Raw genomic sequence first — 20,866 nt, 5'->3', positions numbered from 1 at the left:
AAACCCGCAAAAAAGAAATAAAAAATAATTGTGGAAATGAATGAATAAGATGAAGATTGTTAACAGAGCAGGAAGGCCGCGTGTCTAGAGCCCAGACACAGCCGCAGGAAAATTATCCACCAACTTAAGGTTATCTGTAATAATAAAAGACTCTTAATTTTGCTGAAATGTTTATGGGAAGCATGACATAACACCTGACAAGTGCTTCAAGATAGCTTGCTAGAGGAGAAAGAGGACATGGGTTCAGATGAAGCCAGACAGGGCCAGCTGTTAGCGACAACCATGGAAGTGGGTGATGAGCATGTGGGGGCCTTGCATTCTTCTGTCTACTTAAAAGCATTTGGGGAAGTCACGTATTTACAAGAAGTTCCGGGGAAATATACATCAGTTCTCCCCCACCATCACCACCCAGGTGAGCTCTCCAGCACTGCCTCGGCCAGCCCACCCAGTGCAGCCTACGCAAGAGTGGGGCCAGTTCTCCTGTTCTCAGGTCCTCGGATCCTGGTCACCCTCGTTCACACTACCGGGGCCAGGGGCAACGTTCCTGCTCTCATACCCTCAGGGCTGGCTCCTTGTTCCACCACCAACAGGATCAGCTCCAGTGTGCTGCCCTGGCAGGTGCCGGGTCCACTTTCCTGTGTGATGCAGCTGGTGAGGGACAGGGCTAGTTCTCCCACTCTGATGACCCGGGGGCCAGCTCTCATGCCCGCTCTGGGTAGCAAGTGGGGGCACTTTTCCCTCATCCATGGCACGAGATGGCAGACAAGGGGGGACAGGGCCAGCTCTGCTGCTCTCTTGCCCGCAGGGCTGGCTCACTTGTGCCCCCCCAACAACAGGGTCAGATCTAGTGTGCTGCCCAGGTGAGGTGCACACCCATGGTGAAGAGTGGGACCATCTTTCCTGATTATGGGGTTCAGCTCTCCTGCCCACCTCCCCATGGTAACACAGGATCACAGGCCATGGACATCAACACAGACCTCAGCCACAGCAGGACCATGAACCCAGACATGGCCCTCAGCAGCAGCCCTGGCCTTAATGACACCATGGCCCTGGGTGACAGCATAGGCCACCCAGATCAGCATGGCTCCAGCAGCAGTATGGCCCCCAGGCACCTACATTACCACAGGTTATAGCCTTAGACCCAGGGCATCCATTTGGCCTTTGGTGGCAGAGACCCCAGCTATGATAGCACCACGGACCAGACATGTCTCTCTTTAGCAGTCCTGGCTCAGAGGACACCATGGACCCAGGTGACAGTGCTGGCCATTCAAATTGCTATGGCCTAGTAGCAGCATAGCCCTCAGACACCAACATGGTCATAGGTTGAGGCCTTGACCCTGGGCATCTGTGTAGCCTTTGGTGACACCGTGAACCACCAGACAACATAAATCCTGGTTGTAGTAGGGTCCACAGACCCAGACATGGTCTTTGACAGCAGCCCAGGTCCGGACATCACCCTGGACTAGGGTGTCCAGCAGGCCATTTACATTAGCGTGTATTAATAAATTTGTCTTTGAGCTGTCGGCTCACAAAAACAACACAGAGACTTATTATTTATGAATGCTTGACCTATAGCTTAGGCTTGTACCACATAAATTAACCCATTTCTATTACTATATGTGTTGCCACATGACTAGTGGTTTTCACTTCTCCTGCATAACTTGCTGCCTCTGCATTTGGCTGGTGACTCTGCCTTTTTTCTACCCAGAGCTCTCTCTGTTCAGACGTCCCGCCTATACCTCCTGCCTAGCTATTGGCTATTCAGCTTTCTATTAAACCAGTCCAATGACACATTTTCACACAGCGTAAAGGAATATTCCAGAAGCGTGTTCCTCACCACCCTCACCTCTTTTGATTCACACCTCTCTCCAGCCCATGAATGGCTCTACCTCTCTTTCTCTCTCCTCCACCACCCCACCCTCTGCTTGCTCACTATAATGGTGTCCGACTGTCTGGTGCCTCTGCACTTGGTTGAGTTCTTGCGCCCACCCGTAGCCATAGGGCATGGTGTGGAGCTGTGGCTGTTGCTGTGTCTCTGGCTCAGGGCTAGGGAACCCCCGGGACTGACTTTGTAAAGCAAGCATAGTCTTTTACTTAACTGGAAGCTTAACTGACCAGTGGGTATGGTCAGTTTGTGTGTGCCCTTTGCTGCTGGGCATGTGGCCTAGGCTTGCAATCTGTTTAAGCACATACGGATTATTGAATGGTTATTTATTATGAATAAAACTTCAGTGAATATTCACACATAGGTCTTTGTATAAACACAGATGCTTAGGAATTCTTGGGGGGGTACCCAAGAGGAAGGAATCCACAGAGCACCTCCTTCTAATGCTCTCAAAACCACCTCATCTTAATGACTTTACTTTTGAACAGTACTGATCTTAAATGTAATTTTTATCACCTTTAAAAAAATTTATTATTGGGGGAGGCATGTGCATGCCATGGTACATTTGTAGAGACCAGAGGACAACTTGCTTCATCATGTAGGTCCTGGGGATTGAACTAAGATCATCAGGCTTGGCAGCAAGCACTTTTACAGGCTGAGCCATCACACGGATTTTACATTTATACATCTTTAAGCAATAGTTATGTCTCTAATTATTCATATAATGTCAAGTAGGAAAAAAAACCCAAGTTGACTTGCATGTATCAGAATACAAATGTCTCTCAGACATCCTTGCTGTTCAGTGACTCGCCTCTGGGAAACGAAACATTTAAAAGTCACTTAGTGTAACACAAAACTTTCAGTTAACAAACAAAAAGCAAGAACTGCCCAGAGGAAATGTCTATTGGAATTTGTTTGTTCTGACCATAGATGTTTTATTTTATTTTAGAAAATGTGATTTTGACACTTTTTTAAAAATTATTGGCTATTAAAAAAAAGAACAAAACAAAAAATCCTCACACATGCTGATGGCCATTGTTACTGTGGAAAGTTTATATCTAAGAAAAAATATAGCAGGACGAATTTTTTGTTTGTTTGTTTGGTTTTTTTTTTTTTTTTGAGACAGGGTTTCTTTGTGAAACATTCCTATCTCTCAAATTTGAGTCCTGACACTCAAGTCTGTAAACCAGGCTGGCATAGAACTCATAGAGATCCACCTGCTTCTGCCTCCCAAGTGCTGGGATTAAAGACATGCGCCATCCCCGCCCCCAGCTTATTACAGGACAAAACTTAGGTTACAATAAAAGCTGACACAGCATAAGTGCTGGGGAGATGGCTCAGTGGGTAAGGCGCTTCCTACTCACTGAATTCATCAAGCCCTGGGTTCAGTGAGAGACGCTGCCTCAGGAAATGACATGGAGAGGCAGGGAAAACACCCGATAGCATCTTTGGACCCCTGTGGGCAGTCTCACTCACACACACATATACCAACACACATGTGAGCACACAGACACACACCACACACATACATACACATGCAAAAAAGATACTATGAGAATGTTACAGTGAGTGCTCTTCACAATAGAACTGTATACATGTAAGTGTGTATGTACACACATATACACCTCTGTGGAACACATGTAACATAGGAAAATAAGGCAGAAAAATCTCAGAATGATAAACCAGTTGCATTACCAGAATATGAACACTTTTTTTGTTCTTTGGTTTTTTTTTTTTTTTCAAGACAGGATTTCTCTGTAACTTTAAAGCCTGTCCTGGAACTAACTCTTGTAGACCAGGCTGGCCCCATCACACAGAGATCCACCTGCCTCTGCCTCCCGAGTGCTGGGATTAAAGGCGTGCGCCACCACCGCCTATGAACACCTTTGGTGACCTTCCTAAACAGTATATGGATTAATTATATATCCCAAACAAATGGAAACTCTGCTCTAAAACATCATATTCATTTTGGAAGACAGACTAAAGGCATGCTCATATTGTTAATATTATTTTGTGTGTATATGAGTATGTATGTGCATGTACAGGTATGTGTGTGTACAGGCATGTTTGCTTGCTTATACAGGTGTGTGTGTGTGTGTGTGTGTGTGTGCAAACCAGACAGCAACCTTTGGTACTGTTCCTCTGGGGTAGCACCCACCTGGTTTTTTGAGGCATGGTCTCTCACTAGGCTCGGAACTCAGCCAGGGAGCCTCAGGAATCTGCCTGTCTTTGCCTCCACAGCACCTGATTACAAGGACATCATCATGACTCCCTTTGTTTTCATGTGTCCTACTTAAATCAAACTCAGGTCTTTATGCTTGCAGGGCAAGCACTTACTAGACCGAGCTATCTCCCCAGTCCCGTATATGGTTATTATATACCAGTGGTTCTCACCCTTCCTAATGCTGCAACCCTTTAATACAGCTCTTCATGGTGTGGTGACCCCCAGTTATAAAATTATTTTGCTGCTACTCATAACTAACGTTGCTACTGTTATGAGTCATAATGTAAATATCTGACATGCAGCTCCTGTGAAGGGGTCACTGGACCCCAAAGGGGTCCTAACCCACAGGTTGAGAACCACTGCTATATATGATAATCACAAAAATCTCCAAACATAACTACTACTAAACAACACAGCCTGAGCTCCGCTGACAGTGGAAATCATTCACATTCTTTTCCTCCATTAGAGAACCGCTCATTACTTAGGAAGCAGCCCCCTGAGACCCACCATGGTCAAGCTGAATGCCCCTTCTGTAGGTGTGGGAGAAGCATTCTAATCCTTCCCCATGCGAGGCTGGGACAGCCCATCTTCTCATCCCTATCTCAGTGACCACAGGAAGTTTGGTCACAGCACACAATAAGTGCCTAAACCATTGACCACAACCCCGGGAACTCGATGGCCGGAGGCTGATGTCTAGTTCTGTTAGCTGTTTGAGGAAGCAGAGGTTTTGGCAGAAGATGCCCATCCGGTGTCATAGATGTTGTCGTTGTAGCTCGGGTCAAGCTTCTGCAGCTCAGCTAGATGGCTTGTCCACATGAGGCTGGAAAACAAAGTCACTCTAAACTAGAAGGGTCCTCTCTCCTTTGCTTCCCCCCTTCCAGTAACGCGCCTCTTCTGAGGTTAGTAGCAATTGATGATGACTTACTTTTAGCTAGCGGTTTCTTTTGGAACATCAGAAAGTATCTTAATAAGAATCTTTATCTCCTTGCATCCCATATACAGCTCAAAAATAGGCCCAACCGGAAGAATTTCCTTCTTGTATTAGTTCAAGTTCTTTGCTCTACTGCAGACTTCCTAATTAAAGGCACAGAATGATGGCTTACTGGCTTTGATGAAGGACCATTGGTACACAGTCTTCTTGCTGCTGAATACTGGTTGGTTATTCGTTGTTTATTAATTCTATCACTGTTCATCCAGCAATTATTTTGGAGTGCTGAGACTTGAGCCCAGGATCTCATACATCCCAGGTAAGTACTCTACGAGGGAGCTATATCACCACCCCTAACAGTAATGTACAAAATGTACTGGGTAATTTCCTGTCCACTTTAGAGACTTCTAGTCATAAGACAGCTTTCTCTTTGAATAGCTGTTATCATATTGTGGCCTAAGAGAAGATGACAGGTTCCAGAGGAGGAAGTAAACGGCACCTGTAGCACTCTTCAGCTGAACCCAGGAAAGGGTCATGGAGAAGAGATGAGTGATACAGAATCTCAGAACAAAGGGTCTTGGGAGTCTTTCATCCAGCCCACAGATCAGTGATGTATGAGACATCCCTCTGACAGCTTCTGTTGATGGCCACCAGGATTCTGTCCTCCACCCCAGGCGCTTTCCGGTCATTGTGAAGCTGATGTCACAGGAGGAAGCCCTTCTTGGGACTCCGGTCTACTTCCCCTCTGCCTTGGTTAGCTCGTCTCAGGAATACTTGTGGCTCCAGAAATCAGGGAGCTTGTAGCAGTGATGGGGGTTACTGAAGCTAGATGGGGAGACCCAAGCTCTCCATGGCTCCCAGATGATAGAGCACACACGTATTGTGATTTGAGGAGATACTGTGCTAAGTTACACTGCCTGGACTCTGATTTAATTCTCTTTCCATATTCTACACTGCCCTGGGGGAAGTGTCAGATTTATGCTACAGTACCTCCTTAGGTCTTCTCATGTCATTTTTGACACAGGAAGAATAAACTTCTGCTCAAAGCCTTCAGTGAGTTAATATCTGTAGTAACTGATATTCGTACTTCAATTATGATGATAAGCTCTTTCTTTCTTTTCTTTTCTTTGAGACAGGGTCTCTCTGTGTGGCCCTGGCTGTCCTGGAATTCACTCTGTAGACTAGACTAGGCTTGAACCCAGATATCAACCTGCCTCTGCCTCCCGAGTGCTGGGATTAAAGGTGTGCATCACCACTGCCTGGCATGTTTTTCTTTATTTTATGTAATTTTTACGTACTTAACTTTAAAAGATATATTTTTATTTGTATGAGTATGTGTGTCTTTGCACCTACACCTAACTGCAGGTAGCTATGGAAGCTGTACTTAACTTTAAAAGATATATTTTTATTTGTATGAGTATGTGTGTCTTTGCACCTACACCTAACTGCAGGTAGCTATGGAAGCTATACTTAACTTTAAAAGATATATTTTTATTTGTATGAGTATGTGTGTCTTTGCATCTACACCTAACTGCAGGTAGCTATGGAAGCTGTACTTAACTTTAAAAGATATATTTTTATTTGCATATGAGGATATGTGTCTATGTGTCTATGCACATAACTGCAGGTGGCTATGGAAGCTGTAAGCCCCCAGTGTGGGTGCTGGGAACCAAACACGGGTCCCCTGCAAGATAATTATGCCTTCTTAGTTGCTGAGACATCTCTCTAGTTACTTAATAATTTTTTATATTGTTAATTATTCTAAGATGCCAGAGATTTAGTCCAGGGCCCAGTGCATGCTAGGCAAGCACTCTACTACTGAGATACATCCTCAGACCCTACTTTCTTATTTAAATAAGACCTCAAAACATTTTGGGGGCCAATTTTGGGAAATGAATAGTGCAAGTAGCTAAGGCACAGTTAGTGTAAGTAAACTGTAGGTGATGGACTTTGTGAAGGGGAGGTTGAAACAGAAGTTTCCTGGCAGAAGCCTCCCCTCTATCCTCAGCACCATCTCCTCCCCAGAAACACTCTCCTGCCACTCGGCTTCAGGATTACATTAGCTTTCTCTTAAGCTGATACTGAGAAAGAGGAAGTTGCTGCAGCCCCGAGTCTACCAACTGGTCTGTGGGCCCCAGGTTCACCACCTGGTCCATGCTTTATTCCAAGACTGCCCTGGAGGGGCTGATACAAACCAAGAAGAACCACGTCCTCTGTCACCAGGGCGCAGCTGCTTAGCCTCAGCACTTGGAGCGACCGTGACAGCTTCAGTGTTTGAAGAAGCAGCTCCAGGTTACCACACTTATTCCAAGACAGGTCAAGTATTCCTAGAGCAGGGACGTAAACAGAGGCTTCGGCTAATAGTGCAAAGGTAAGAGCATCCGTAACTTGGATCCCATGAGAGATCATAAGGGCAAGGACAGTATTTAATACACCCAGAGCTGAAAAGGTTGTACTTGGGACACTTACTCCCAACATTAGAATTTACTCAAAGGGATTCACCATTAGCTGGTGTTTCTTTTATTCCTTTGGTACTTAAGAAGGAGAAAGGGTCAAGGTGCCTGGAAAGCTGGTCAGAATTTTCAGAGTATACCTGGATCAGTACCTGTGACAATGGATAGCTCCAGCTGAAATTCAGAAATGGGACCAAGCTTCTCTAAGACTCAAGAACACGCAATAAAGACTCTGTGTTTACTTCACGCAATTACCCAGGCAAGTTGTGGTGGTTTGAATGAGGGAGTCCCCCATAAGCTCATATATTCAATGTTTGGTTCCCAGCGGGTAGAACTGTTTGGGAAAGAATAGGAGGTGTGGCCTTTGGGAGGAGGTGTGTCACTGTGTGTGGGCTTTGAGGTCTCTCTCCCTCTGCTACCTGCTTGTGGGTCAGATGCAAGCTCTCACCCACTGCCCCCAGCACCACGGCTGCCTCCTGCTGCTGCCATGCTCCCTACCATGATGGTCATGGACTCATTCTATAAACCTTAAGCAAACCCCAAAGTAAATTCTTTCTTATATAAGTTGCCTTGGTCATGGTGCCTCTTCACAGAAATGGAAAAGTAACAAAGACACAAGGAAAGAAACTAACACATTTTTGGATGGTATTTTCAAATGCTAACTCATCCTCAGATGGCTCCTAAGTTAAAACTAATCATTATGACTTATTCTTAAGCATAATACATATTTTTAATTGTTCTGCTTTCTTTATAAAGTGTTCAAGAAAAGATCCTACCCACTCATGGCACAGAGATCTATAATAAAGAGAAGTCGAATTTTCCATCTTTCTTATAAATGTGATGTAGAATGTATACCAGCTTGAGTGGTAGATTTACTTCCACAATGCACTTCTGTATAGATCCCTTTTTCTTTACTGATTATGTGGTTGGAAGTAGAAGGAGCTGTCTCTTGAGACTTGCCATTTCCTCATCATTTTACTTAATATAAAACTTTCTCAATTAGGAGGTATATCTATGAAACATCATATTGTTCCCAGAATTACTGCATTCTGTAATTTTTCCAAGTGAACATTAAGCAGTAGAATGTCTGTTTTGTGTGTTTACCTCCTCATTTGGTGAATTACAGACTCCTTTCAGAAGTCTGTTCACTGCTTTTGCCAGGTGATGGGGGAAGCTCTGTTAACCAATCACCTTTAAGAAGTGGAGTCTAGTTAAGTCGTGGCTATCTGGAGCCTAGGAAGAAAACTGGGATGGGCCAGGTGCCCACTCTCTCTGTATGATTCCCACTGGACACAGTGGAACTCAAGCTTCCCATTCTTGTGGCGTGAATTTCCCCTTTTAACAATTAAAAATATAATTGTTTATCTTTAAGCTGGCCTGGTTATCTCCCGAATCGAGAGAACAGGTACAGCCAGGCATTTTGTTACAACTGTAGGTAAAGTGACTAACTCATACCCACATCCAGCAGTTCTGTCACAAAAAGAGTGTGTTAGCGTTCTTTGGGGTTTTGTTGTTTTACATTTTTATTTGGGGAACAACTTGTAACTTCTCCAGTGCTTGATGCCAGAGAATATACTCTATATTTCTAGGGAATGGAGTAGGGTTTTGTTTTGCTTTGGCTTGCTCTTTTACATCTTGAATCAGAATAATACCTTAAAGACAGCAATACTTCCACAATTTTTGAGACTAGTAATGTCTTAGGATCCAAGATTAGTCTAGTCAGTCAGGTTTCTGTTGGTGTGACAAACATCCCAAAGACTGGCTGTGGTAGTGCTTGTCTCTGTTAGGTGAAGAATTGAGATCCTGAGCCCAGCTTGACAAAAGATAAGACAAAGTAACCCAGGGAAACAAAGGAGCAAAGATCTGGCTCTATAATTTCAGGTTTTGGTGACACAGGATGTCTTGTTGATGAGTGAGTGGTGGACCAGCGCTGTTTGCCTCACTGACAACCAAGAAGCAGGAGAAAACACAAGGAACCAAGGATAAGATGCGGCCATCAGGGCACACTCCAGGATGCCTTCCCCTGACTGGACCGTACCTCCTGCTGATCCCAGCCCTTCCAATAAACAGCCCACTCAACTCCAAGTCTGTCATGGTTGACATATTGTTGGAGCAAGAGCTCTCACAACCCAGGCACCTCACAACACCAGTGCCTGAACTATTTGTATTAATATTATGAATTATGACATCTACCAGTTTTCTCCTGTATATCTAGAGTTCCTGAATGTTCTAGGGAGAGGATATTTGTGTGACTGAACCTCAGAGAAACCCTTGCTCGCTGGTCCAGCTGAGCTCCACTAGGATATGTCACACACACACACACACACACACACACACACACACACACCACACGTCACAACTCATTGCTGGAGTCGTTAAATGTGCCCCGTGCAGCTCCACTGAGAGAGAACCCTTGGGAGACCGCACTTGGCTCCCTGGGGCTTTGCCTCACAAACATTTTCCTATTCTGGTTTTATTTTGTGTCCTTTTCCTGTAACAAATCTTTGCTATGTATACAACTATATGCTGAGACTTGAGTCTTCTTAGGAATCCTGGGAACTAGAACTAGTACTGGGGAATCCCGTACTGTACGCACAAAGTACTGGTTTATCTGAGCGGTATGCTTGGGGATATTCTACAACATCCCTTCACCTCCAAGCACCTCCCTCCACTTGCCAGCCTCACTGGGAAGAAATTGTAGATCTGGTAGACTCTGGTAGGCTAGGATAGATGCCTGACCTTCAGGATTCCTAAGAGAGCACAGGGGCTGTGGGGAATTCATGCTGGGTGGGAATAAATGAGCTAGACTCAGACACTAATCATCTCTCCCTTCCCATCAGATCCACAGCATCCTCCACTAATGCTCCCTCTTAGCAAAATGACAAGTTTACCGGACATAGACTTCTTGAGTTGGCTTCATATAATTTAAAGCAAGATGCTGCTCAGAGCTTAGGATGTAGCTTGGTTGGTAGAGCACTTGCCTAACACTCCCAAAGTCCTGGGTTCTACCCTCAGCACCACACAAACTGAGCATGAGAGTGCATGTCTGTACTCCCAGTCCTGGGAGTTCAAAGTCACTGTCGGTTAAATAGCAAGTTCAAGGCCATCCTGGGCTATATGAGATCCTGTCTCAAAAATAATAAAAGGAAAATAAATGCCAATGTCATTCATACAGCTTTAAGATCACCTTTGAGAGGATTCATTTCCTGGAGAAACAAATAATCAAACAAACACCCAATTAGTTCTCAGTGACCCATCCTTTTCTGCATATTAATCTTAGAATGAAATTCATGCTGTGTGTGTGTGTGTGTGGGTTCTCTATCAGGTCATTGCCCAGTGCATGCTGGGAGCTAGGAAAATCTCTTACCAAAGGCTGTGAAAGTCTCACTTTCCAAAGCACAACTCTTGATAAGTAATGACTTCAGGGCTGGTAAAAACCGGAACCTGCTGAGGAGGGTTCTGGAAGAGGCACCCACCTTTCTGTTGGATGACAGATCCAGCTCTTAAAGGTTCGAGAGTAAAGGGATTATCTGAGCTGTTGAAATATCAACCGGGACACATAATGAAGTGCGTTTCACAGAGTCATGGGAGTGTCTGGTTCCCACAGTCTTCCTAACGTGCTAACGTGGCTTCTTCTGAACTCGTCTATATGGCACAATCCTTCCTGGGACCTCCCCATACAGATTGGACCACCATCAAAACATCCTTTCTCCACAATGTTCCTCGGGCTCCTCTATTCCTGAGCTTCTCTGTGGGCTAGAATATAAAAGCAAAGATTTAGGAGACAGAGAACTGAGTTCTGATCCTGGAACTGTGTAACTAGCTGGGCCTGGAGGTTCAAGCCTGTAATCCCAGTCACTTGGAATGCTGAGGAAAAGGGGATTGATCACTCAAAGCCTAACTGGCTAACTTAGTGAGACCTTGTCTCAAAATAAAAGGCACAGAAGAGAATTGGGTATAAAGCCCAGTGGTATAGTATTCGCTAGAGTAAGTAGGCCCTAGGTCCAAACCCTATGACCACAAAAGCAATAACAGTAACAAACCCTGTATGAATTTTGCACTAGCCAGCTTCTCTGAAGCTTAGTTTTCTTAACCATAAAATATTTGCATCCCAGGGGCTGGAGCGATGGCTCAGTGGGCTAAAAGCACTGGTAGTTCTTCCAGAGGACCTGGGTTCAGTTCCCAGCACCTACACGACAGATCACAACTGTCTGTAACTCCAGTTCCAGGGGAGCTGATACCTTCATACCAATGCACATAAAATACAGTAAAATAAATTATTTTTTAAAATTTGCATCCCAGGATAACTGAAGGAATAAAATGACTTGCTCTTAACAGTTCCCTTTAGTGCTGGCACACATTAATGTCTGACACGATCATTCTTTCCTCAGAAAGTAAGTGCCAGCAAAGACGAGCAGTCAGAGTAGGTACCCATAGGGGACAGCACTGGAGAGGGGTTCCAAGGAGCATGCTGAGCCAAAAGGGGCTGCGGGGAATCACAGAACTGTCCTGGTCCAGCTGCCCTGAGAGGCATGCTTCATTTTTTTTTTTTCAGGTTAGAATCCACAGCTCCTTGGGTCCTGTGAGCCTTTCAGTTCCTGAGAAACTAAGGCTTTCCCTCAGGCAGGGAAGCATTCAGGACACCTTGTGATTCTCTATGTCCTCTAGAAGTCAATGGAGCATACAGAAATGTGGCAGAACAATTGTCTCAAACACTAATCTTGTGCACTCTGAATAGCTTACAAACAGCACTGTATCCAACTAACACTGTGTTGATCCTGGCAATGGCTATTACATTCCGTTTCTGATAAAGGCCTAAAAACATCTGATTGAAGATTCATTTCTCGCCAGTCATAACAGGTAATCTTGACCTGGTAAATAAGAGCCGGCATACAGGTAGCCAGATCTATTCTCCCTCTGCTACTTGCCTGCTGCTAGGACTCTCCAGAGAACTTTGCATCATAGGAAGCATTATCCTAGGTGACCCGTGGAGCTAGCTTATCTCATGGAGTCTTTCAGGGCCACCCAAGTCAAAATACCTCTCATTCACTTTCATATCTGTAGTGGTTTGAATGAGAATGTCCCCCATAGGCTTAGATGCTGGAGGTCCTGTTTGGGGGAGGTTTAGGAGGCAGGGCCTTATAGGAAGTGCACCAATAGAGGCAGGCTTTGAGAGTTCAAAGACAACACCATTTCCAGTTCTCTCTCTGCTTTGTGTTTGAGGTTCAAGATGGAAACTGTGCTGATGGCAGAAGATACAAGTAATTCTGAACCACTGTGGGCCAGTGTGCTCAGGATTCGGGTTATATGAAGAGACGGGCAGGTATGTTGACAGCAAAGCAGGGAGCTCTTGCTTTCAACTGAGGAAATGGTCCCATTTACATTTTCCATTTCTTGGGATATTTTTGTCATATAGAGAAAAATTGCACTCTATCAACACAGTGATGTCCACACAAGATTCCATCGAATTTCCTATGCAGTTTGTCAAACCCTGAGGTAGAAATGGCAACTCTGTTCCTGCTGCCGCTACTGCAGCTGTTACTGTCCTGTAAACACCATTCTCTGTGTGCTGCAAAGCCCTCTGACATTGAAAGACCCCAACCCTAGTCTCCATCTTAAGATGTTTTTGTGATCAACTAGGGAAAAACAGGATACCTATGAGTAGCAGAAGCAGTCTTGAGACCAGCTGCACCTGCCAAGGGGCCAAAACAGGATATCTGTGACTGGCAGGAGCAGTCTTGAGAAAAACACCCAGTCCTTTGTGTATCAACGCTCAGGAGGCAGAAACTGGCTGAAAACTGGCTTAATTTAGACTTGTTTTTGTTCTTAAGGTTCTTGACAACTTGGTAACAGCTTTAAGTGCACAATCTATACAGTTAATTTATAAGTTGTAAGACATGCTGAACCAGAGAATACTGACAGTTTACTGTATAATAGCTTTACCAGTTAGTGCTGTGGACCATTTCTACCAAAAGAAAATGCACTTGTTTTCATCCTGTTATACTTGTTTTCATCCTGTTAGACTTGTTTTCGTCCTGTTAGACTTGTTTTCGTCCTGTTAGACTTGTTTTTGTCCTGTTAGACTTGTTTTTGTCCTGTTAGACTTGTTTTTATCCTGTTAGACTTGTTTTCATCTTGTTAGACTTGTTTCCATCCTGTTAGACTTGTTTTCACCCTGATGTTGATCCCCCCATATGTTAATTTGAGTTGAGCAATGGTATTGCTGTTGCTATGGTTCCCTATTATGTAACTCTGAGACCCTATAAATGCTTGCTGGAAGAATACCAGGGGGGCTCAGTCTCACTGGAGTATTGAGTTCCCCGTTGGCGCCTTCGACATTAAAGAACCTCTTGCTGTTTGCATCCATTGGTGTGGCTTATTGAGTCTGGGGGAATCCTTCCCTGAACCCTAGAAATTAGCGTCTTTCAACATGCACCCCCTTGCTCTATCATACCCTCAAACAGGAAGCTGGAGACTGCTTCAGGGCCCGGTCAGCAGAGACCAGTGCTGTCTGTACATTTTTGTAGCAGGCTTTTTCTTTTGTGTCACCAACCAAATTATGTCAAGGAGACTTTTTATTAGTTACAAATGCTCGACATTATCTTAGCTCTTGTTTTAACCCGTTTCTCTTTCTCTGTATTTTGCCTTTTCACCTTTTTCCTTCTGTATATCTTACTTTCACTGTTTCTTGTGTGGCTGCCTAGCTTCTGGCCCCAGGCCTGTCCCTCTCTTTCTCCCTTGTTCTCTCCACTTTCTCTCTCTCTTTTTTCCTAGATTTCTCCTTCTACTTATTCTGCCCACCAGTCCTGCCTATCCCTCTCCTGCCTAGCTATTGGACATTCAGCTTTTTATTATACCAATCAGGTGCCTTAGGCAGGCAAGGTGAAACAGCAACACACCTTTACATAATTAAACAAATGCATCGCAAACAAATGTAGCAACATCCCATGGTTAAAAAAGGCAGCATAAACAAATGTAACACATCTTTGCCTAGTTAAGATATTTCACAACACATTTTCTTTATTATCTTGATCACCCAACCATCATTACCTTCTATTCATTGATTATTATTAATTTGGAGACAGGGTTTCCCTATGCAGCCCTGGCTGGCCTGGAATTTGCTGTGTATCACAGAGATCCACTCGTCTCTGCCTCCCGAGTGCTGGGATTACAGGCGTGCACCTCCACCATGCTCAGCACTACCTTATATTTAAATGGACAGTGGTGTGAAGGTTTGCTGGATCCAACCTCCTCTGAGTCTCTATCACAGCTTGTGGAAAAAAAAAAAAACAAGATTACCCTCAGTAGAAAATTCTCAAAGGAATATGCTGTTTCTTCAGGGAGACGCGAGGGTGGTGATGGCCCAGTGGAAGAGGCCAGGCATGCTTGAATGATGCCACAGTCTGTCTTGAGCCTGAAAAGGCAGCTGGGAAGCAATGCATCGGGCCTCTGTGGTTTCCGAGCAAGAGAGGCTGGAGCTTCCTGTTCTGAAACTACAGCTCCAGCAAAACCTCTTTCTTGTGGCATTCAGAGCTTTTCAGCCACTGCATCCTATTCACCGTGGCAAAACCTTAGAGAGGACAAAACCACTGAGGACCTAAGGCAAAAGCAACAACAGAAATACAGGGACGAGAAAAATCTTGCTTTTCTGACATCAAACACGGAGCTAGCTGCTGACTGCTTTCATACCAATTTTTGTTTGGATTCATAAAGGAAGTCAAGCCTCCTTCCGGGTGGCAACTTCATGAAGAAAAGTGCAACTACTGCACTCAAAACACAGGGCAGTGGTAAAGCTAGCTTCATAAAAGTCCCCTGAGGACTGGCTGAGATATGGGTCCTAGGGCAGCTGCCATCAGAGTCCCCGGAAGGGCTTGCTAACAAACAAGACCACATAGTCCAGTTCTGTAGGTTTGGGTTGGTAGGCTTGGCTGCATTCCCAGAAGTGCTCAAATGGTTTTGATCCCTTAGGCTTTGACTTATAGTTCATGCTAAGAGTCCTACCCCAGGGCTGTGGGAATGTATCTGTGGGTAAAGACACTTGACCACTCAACCTGAAGACTTGAGCTGGTTCCCAAGGTCCTGTGCTATATAGAGAGGGAAATGACTTTCTCAAGTGTCTTCTGACCAATACACACAAGCTATGGCATGCAATATGTATATGCACACGCACACAATGAATTAATGATTCATGTAACTTAAAACATCTTTTAAAGAGCCCTGTTCCATAATGACATAGATTTTAATTAAAATTAATTTTAAGCAATTACAATAGTGTTATAGTCTAAATATCTGTGTTTCCTCCCCTTCTCCATGCACACACTGAAAGCTAATCTCCACTGTAAGAGTATTAAGAGGTAGGATCTTGGGCTGGAGAGATGGTTCAGCAGTTAAGAGCCCTGCTGCTCTTCCAGAGGACCCGGGTTCAATTCTTAGCACCCCATGATAGCTCAAAACCATCTGTGACTCCAATTCCAGGAGGTCCACTGCCATTTGCTGGCATTGGTGGCACATGATGGCACATACATGCAGGCAAAACACCCATATATGCCAAATAATAAAATTAAAAAAATTTAAAAGAGAAAGATAGGATTTTTACTTATTAGGTAATTAATTCATAAAGGTGGCGCCCTCATGAGCATAATTAGCGGCTGCAGTGGTTTGAATGAGGCATCTATAAATCTCAGCATTTAAGTCCTTGGCCACCTGTTGGTAGGCCTGCTCAGGAGGTGTGCCATGCTGTTTCCAGTACACTCTCTCTGTCCCCTGTAGTTGGAGATGTGATCTCTTGGCTGCTGCTCCAGCCTCCATGCCTCCCTGCTGCCTGCATTCTCCACTCCAAAGTGGAGGACTCTAACCCCTTGGAGCCATAAGCCTAAAATGAGCTCCTCCTATGAGCTGCTTTGGTTAGTGTTCCACAGCAACAGAAAAGCAATCTCTAAAAGCAGCTAGCTCTAAGGAGCCTGTCCCATCCACTCTGGCAGGATAGTGCTGGAATACACCTGTAGAGTATGGGAACCAGCTGAGACCTCACTAGACCAAGTCATATTGATCTTGCACTTTCTAGACTGCAGCCAGACTGTTTCGCTATTGCAGCCCATGCAGGTTTTTGTTGTTGTTGTTTAATTCTTGGCTCTTTGTGGGTCAGCCACCCAGCTCCCAAACAATCACTCACAGACATTATTCCTTACAAATGCCTGGCCTCAGCTTGACTTATTTCTAGTTAGCTTTTCTTAAATTATCCCATCTACCTTTTGCTTCTTGGGTATTTCTTTATTTCTCTAAATCTCTTCTTTCCTTCTTATTCTCTGCCTGGCTGCCCTGCCTATCCTTTCTCCTGCCTTGCTATTGGCTGTTCAGCTCTTTATTAGACCAATCAGGTGTTTTAGACAGGCATCACAGTTTCACAGAGTTAAACAAATGCAGCATAAACGAGTGTAAACATCTTTGCATCCTTAAATATTCCACAGCATAAACGAATGTAACACATCTTCAGCTAACATTCCACAAAAGAGGGCACCTAATTTAGGTGCAGTTTTGGTAGCTCACTGTTGGCAGACACTACAGTCTCATCAGGGGCTTGCTTTAAAGTATCTGAGAAACAGAATACAAGGATAACGTGGGAGGAGGGGCTCTTGACAACAACTGAAGGATGCTACAGCAGCCGAGGGTTCCTTTTGTTTGTGAAAGATGTAACTGTTGCTGGAAGTTGTTTTGTCCCTCAATACTAAATGAAGCAATACTCCTGCTTTGCAGGGCTCAGGGTCATGGGTTAGACTGGTGATGTAATGTTGTGATCCAGCTGCCCTCACTCCTCCTGACTGACAGCGGAACTTCCTTGTGGTCTGTAATTGACAAGGATGTTTGTGTTCTTTCTGGCCGGTGGGTCTCCACAAAAGGAGTAGAGATATAAAAGGTTGCTGGGCAAAATAAAAATAAAGGTTGCTGTTCTTCCACTTGAAAAGAAGCCTCCGTGTCTCAATCCCGCCCCCACCCTCCGCCCCTGCCAGTCTTGGCTATCCAGGCTGCGCTGGCTGCAGCAATGTATCATTTTGGGGAGCAGAAATCTCAAAGAATAAGAAGTGATCACTAGGTAAAATTGCTCAGGCCACAAACACACGAAATTGATCTCCTGAGCTCAGCTCACCCCTGAGAAGCTTCAGGGAGGACCAGTTTATTTTCTTTTCCTTCTCTTTTAAGGGATACACCCACAGAAAGCTTGTATTTGTTCAAGGAAATCAATACCTTTTGTTGTAAAACAAGAAACAACCCCAACAACTGTCAATATTTCAAAACCAGCGTACCCAACTCGATTCTCATTAGAAGGTAAGGTGGGCTTGTTTTGTTTCACAACGGTGAGCTGTGGATCCCAGGCTGGCTTGAAACTCCCTGAGGAGCCAAAGATGATGACCTTGAACTTCTGATCCTTTGCTGCCACCTCCCAAGAGCTGGAATTGCAGGTGCATGCAGAGCTAGGGGGGAAACCAGGGCCTTGAGAAAGTTAGACAAATTCTCTCTTAACTAAGCTATATCCCAGCCCTTAGCATGAGTTTGTTTGTTTGCTGTCTAAATAAACCGTCCTGATGCTGCTGAGAATGTCTAGGGCCACGAGGATCACTGTGTACGTTTTGACTGTTGTTCTTGTTATAAAGGCCTTACATTCTCTACACAAAGTTAGCATGATATAGACCCTTTTCCTTCCCATCTGCTACCATTAATCCATAGATGTTCAGATCTTGGGACACGTTGAAGGCACTTCCGCACTGCTTCTTCAGGAATCAGTTGCTTTCTCTCATAACGGATCTCTATTCCATTTCTAAACCAAGAGGCCCAGCTATGTAAAAACCAGAGAATTTACTCTTGACAACAGTTAAAATTACAGATAACCGTGATCTGGTGTGGAAAGAGACAGCTACCAGCCATGAGTCCCCTTAGGAAACCTCCCAAGGTGGGAGACGCTGGCCTGAGACAATCATTGGCTTCTGTTCCTGCTACCAGGCATTCAGACACTACACCCGAGAGCCTGAGGCAGTCAGTGGACTTCTTCTGGCCAGCCCTGGGCTTCTCAGCTTCAGTACTGAGCTGTGCACTGAGCAACTCGGGCTGGCTTTTCAGAGTTGTGCTGTTTGAAGAACATCCATTCCTCTGGTCAGTGTGATGTAGATAACTTCTGGATCCAACCAGCAAAGAACGGCAGGCGCAGATATCACATCAAGGAGTTCCAGGTGGCCCTGGGAAGTGAGGTAAAGGTGTGCAGGTCAGTTTCCAGACACAGGCCATTCACCTGCACACACAGGATGCAGAGCGAGCAGTGCTTGAGAGAGATGGGGCAGTTTCTCTACTCCTGCCAGAAGTTACCTTCTGAAAGCCTTGCGTGTCCTCCTCACTATTAGGGGAGATTGATGCATCATCCTACCAAGTTCTTCTGTAACAATGCCATCCTAAAATATGTAATATGTGTGTATACGTATATATGCTTATATATGTGAGTATATACACACAATAGCAAAAGCCAGTGACCTGACCTTACCAAACACTGAATACTTTTCAGTTCTTCATGTACTTGCATGTACTAGCAGTTAAGGCACACAGTGTACTTTTGTCATGATACAAGAACATGCATGTCATGAAGGCGGCCTTAACGTGGCCTTGTTAAGTGCATATGTACAATTTTAAAGAGATACACACTGAAATCTAATACAGTTGTAAGTCCTAAATGTCCACACATTTTACCCACCCTAACTCAAAAGTAGAAGACCAGCCAGGTAGGGTGACATATGTCTGCAATAGGGAGTTCTGAGCCAACGAGTACCGCACAGCAAGTCTTAAATGTCTTAAAATGTCTTAAAACACCAAGAAAAGGTGTAAAGCCACACAGTTAAAGAGGAATGCGTTTGGTGCTGGTGGGAACTAAAGTAACCGTAAGTGTAGACTAAAGGATTTGAGGTAGCCAATTTACAGCTAACCCTAACATGCCTTGAGAAACACACTTCTGGTCCAGGCAGTGGTGGCGCACACCCTTAATACCAGCCCTTGGAAAGCAGAAGCAGGTGTATCTCTGTGAGTTCAAGGCCAACCTGGTCTACAGAGTGAGTTCCAGGACAGGCTCCAAAGTCACACAGAGAAACCCTGTCTGGAAAAACCAAAGAAAGAAAAAGACATTTCTATTTCTTTTATTAAAGTGAATGGTGTTGCCACAACCTACCAGTAGGGGGCAACATCACACAGCGTTTCACATTCCTAAGGCCTGTTAAGTTTTATCAGGGCTCATCAAAGCATACCTCACTGTACCTCATGGGAGGTATTTGGGGAGGGCTGGTAGAGCTGAGAGATGTAGGAAAAGAAACAATTCCCATGCCCAGCCAACTCAGATTTTAGATAAACGGGCTCTGACACCCTTTTGTAACCACATCCATACATGTGCATACATGCATACATGCAAGTAAAACACACATAAAAACAATCTATAAAAATTAGCAATATTTTGCTGACTGACTGAGCATACATATATGAATTAAAAAAAAAAAACCCTGAAAAGAATCCTGAAGAAACGAGAGATTGGGAGCTGGGGAGATGGCTCAGTGGTTAAAAGCACTGCAGCTCACGGTGCACACACATGCATGCAGGCAACACACCTGCACACATGGGAAGGTTAACCTTAAAAACACAAAGAAAATGAAGGATCAGCAGTCAGAATTTGCCAGTGTTTAAGGCAGGAGCCTGCTGTTGGGCCACCTTCTGGGGCCTGGAGCGGGACACCTTCTGGGATCTGCTGCTGGACACCTCTGGGGCCTGCTGCTGGACACCTCTGGGGCTTGCTGCTGGACACCTCTGGGGCCTGCTGCTGGGCCAGGAGCCAGTGTTAAGGTCATTTTTCTCTTTTGGCTTTCATCTTTGAAGGACTAGAGTTTTGAGTCTCTGGGGGAATTTTTTTTCGGCAAATAAGCTTTGAGATTTAGCTTCTCCTACTGATATGTTTCCTTGTTTCCCTCACGTCAACTTGAACGTGGCCTTTCTCAAAAAGAGCTTCCTGATGCTCTCTTTTCAAGGACTTCTGAGAAGAAACAGACTATTGTGCCTGTGAAACATGCTTACTCTCTCTCAGCCTTTCTCCTCTGTTTTCATTGCTGTTAATAATTATGTAAAAATAAGAACGGCATATGACCCAGGATCCGGGAGCCAGTAGGTGGGTCTCAGAACAAACTCAAAGCAGAATTGAGCATGCAACTCTGCCCAATTTATTGTGTGTCACGTAGATCAGTAAACAACCACCTCAGCTAGGGAGTCAGGAGTGTCAGCACACTTTACATGACTGATCTGATTACTGTTTCCTTATAAAACTGTTGGTGCAGAAGACTTTCCCCACACCTCTCTAAGTG

At 44.7% G+C, this 20,866-nt stretch overlaps 1 protein-coding gene across 1 annotated transcript; it reads right to left on the bottom strand.

Moving 5' to 3' along the window:
- Positions 1 to 4,590: 4,590 nt before the first annotated feature.
- Lrrc31 (leucine rich repeat containing 31) lies at positions 4,591 to 20,359 on the bottom strand. Its single transcript, XM_042055937.1, is given in 8 exon segments — positions 4,591 to 4,850; positions 4,853 to 4,929; positions 7,229 to 7,394; positions 10,858 to 11,025; positions 12,873 to 13,036; positions 18,156 to 18,321; positions 18,404 to 18,609; positions 20,223 to 20,359. Coding segments are annotated over 8 exon segments (1,344 nt in total).
- Positions 20,360 to 20,866: the final 507 nt, after the last annotated feature.

This window comes from Arvicola amphibius, chromosome 11, assembly GCF_903992535.2.
Source record: "Arvicola amphibius chromosome 11, mArvAmp1.2, whole genome shotgun sequence".
NCBI classification, from domain to species: domain Eukaryota; kingdom Metazoa; phylum Chordata; class Mammalia; order Rodentia; family Cricetidae; genus Arvicola; species Arvicola amphibius.
The sequence above is the reverse complement of the archived record's forward strand: the minus strand, read 5'-3'. Positions and strand labels throughout refer to the sequence as shown.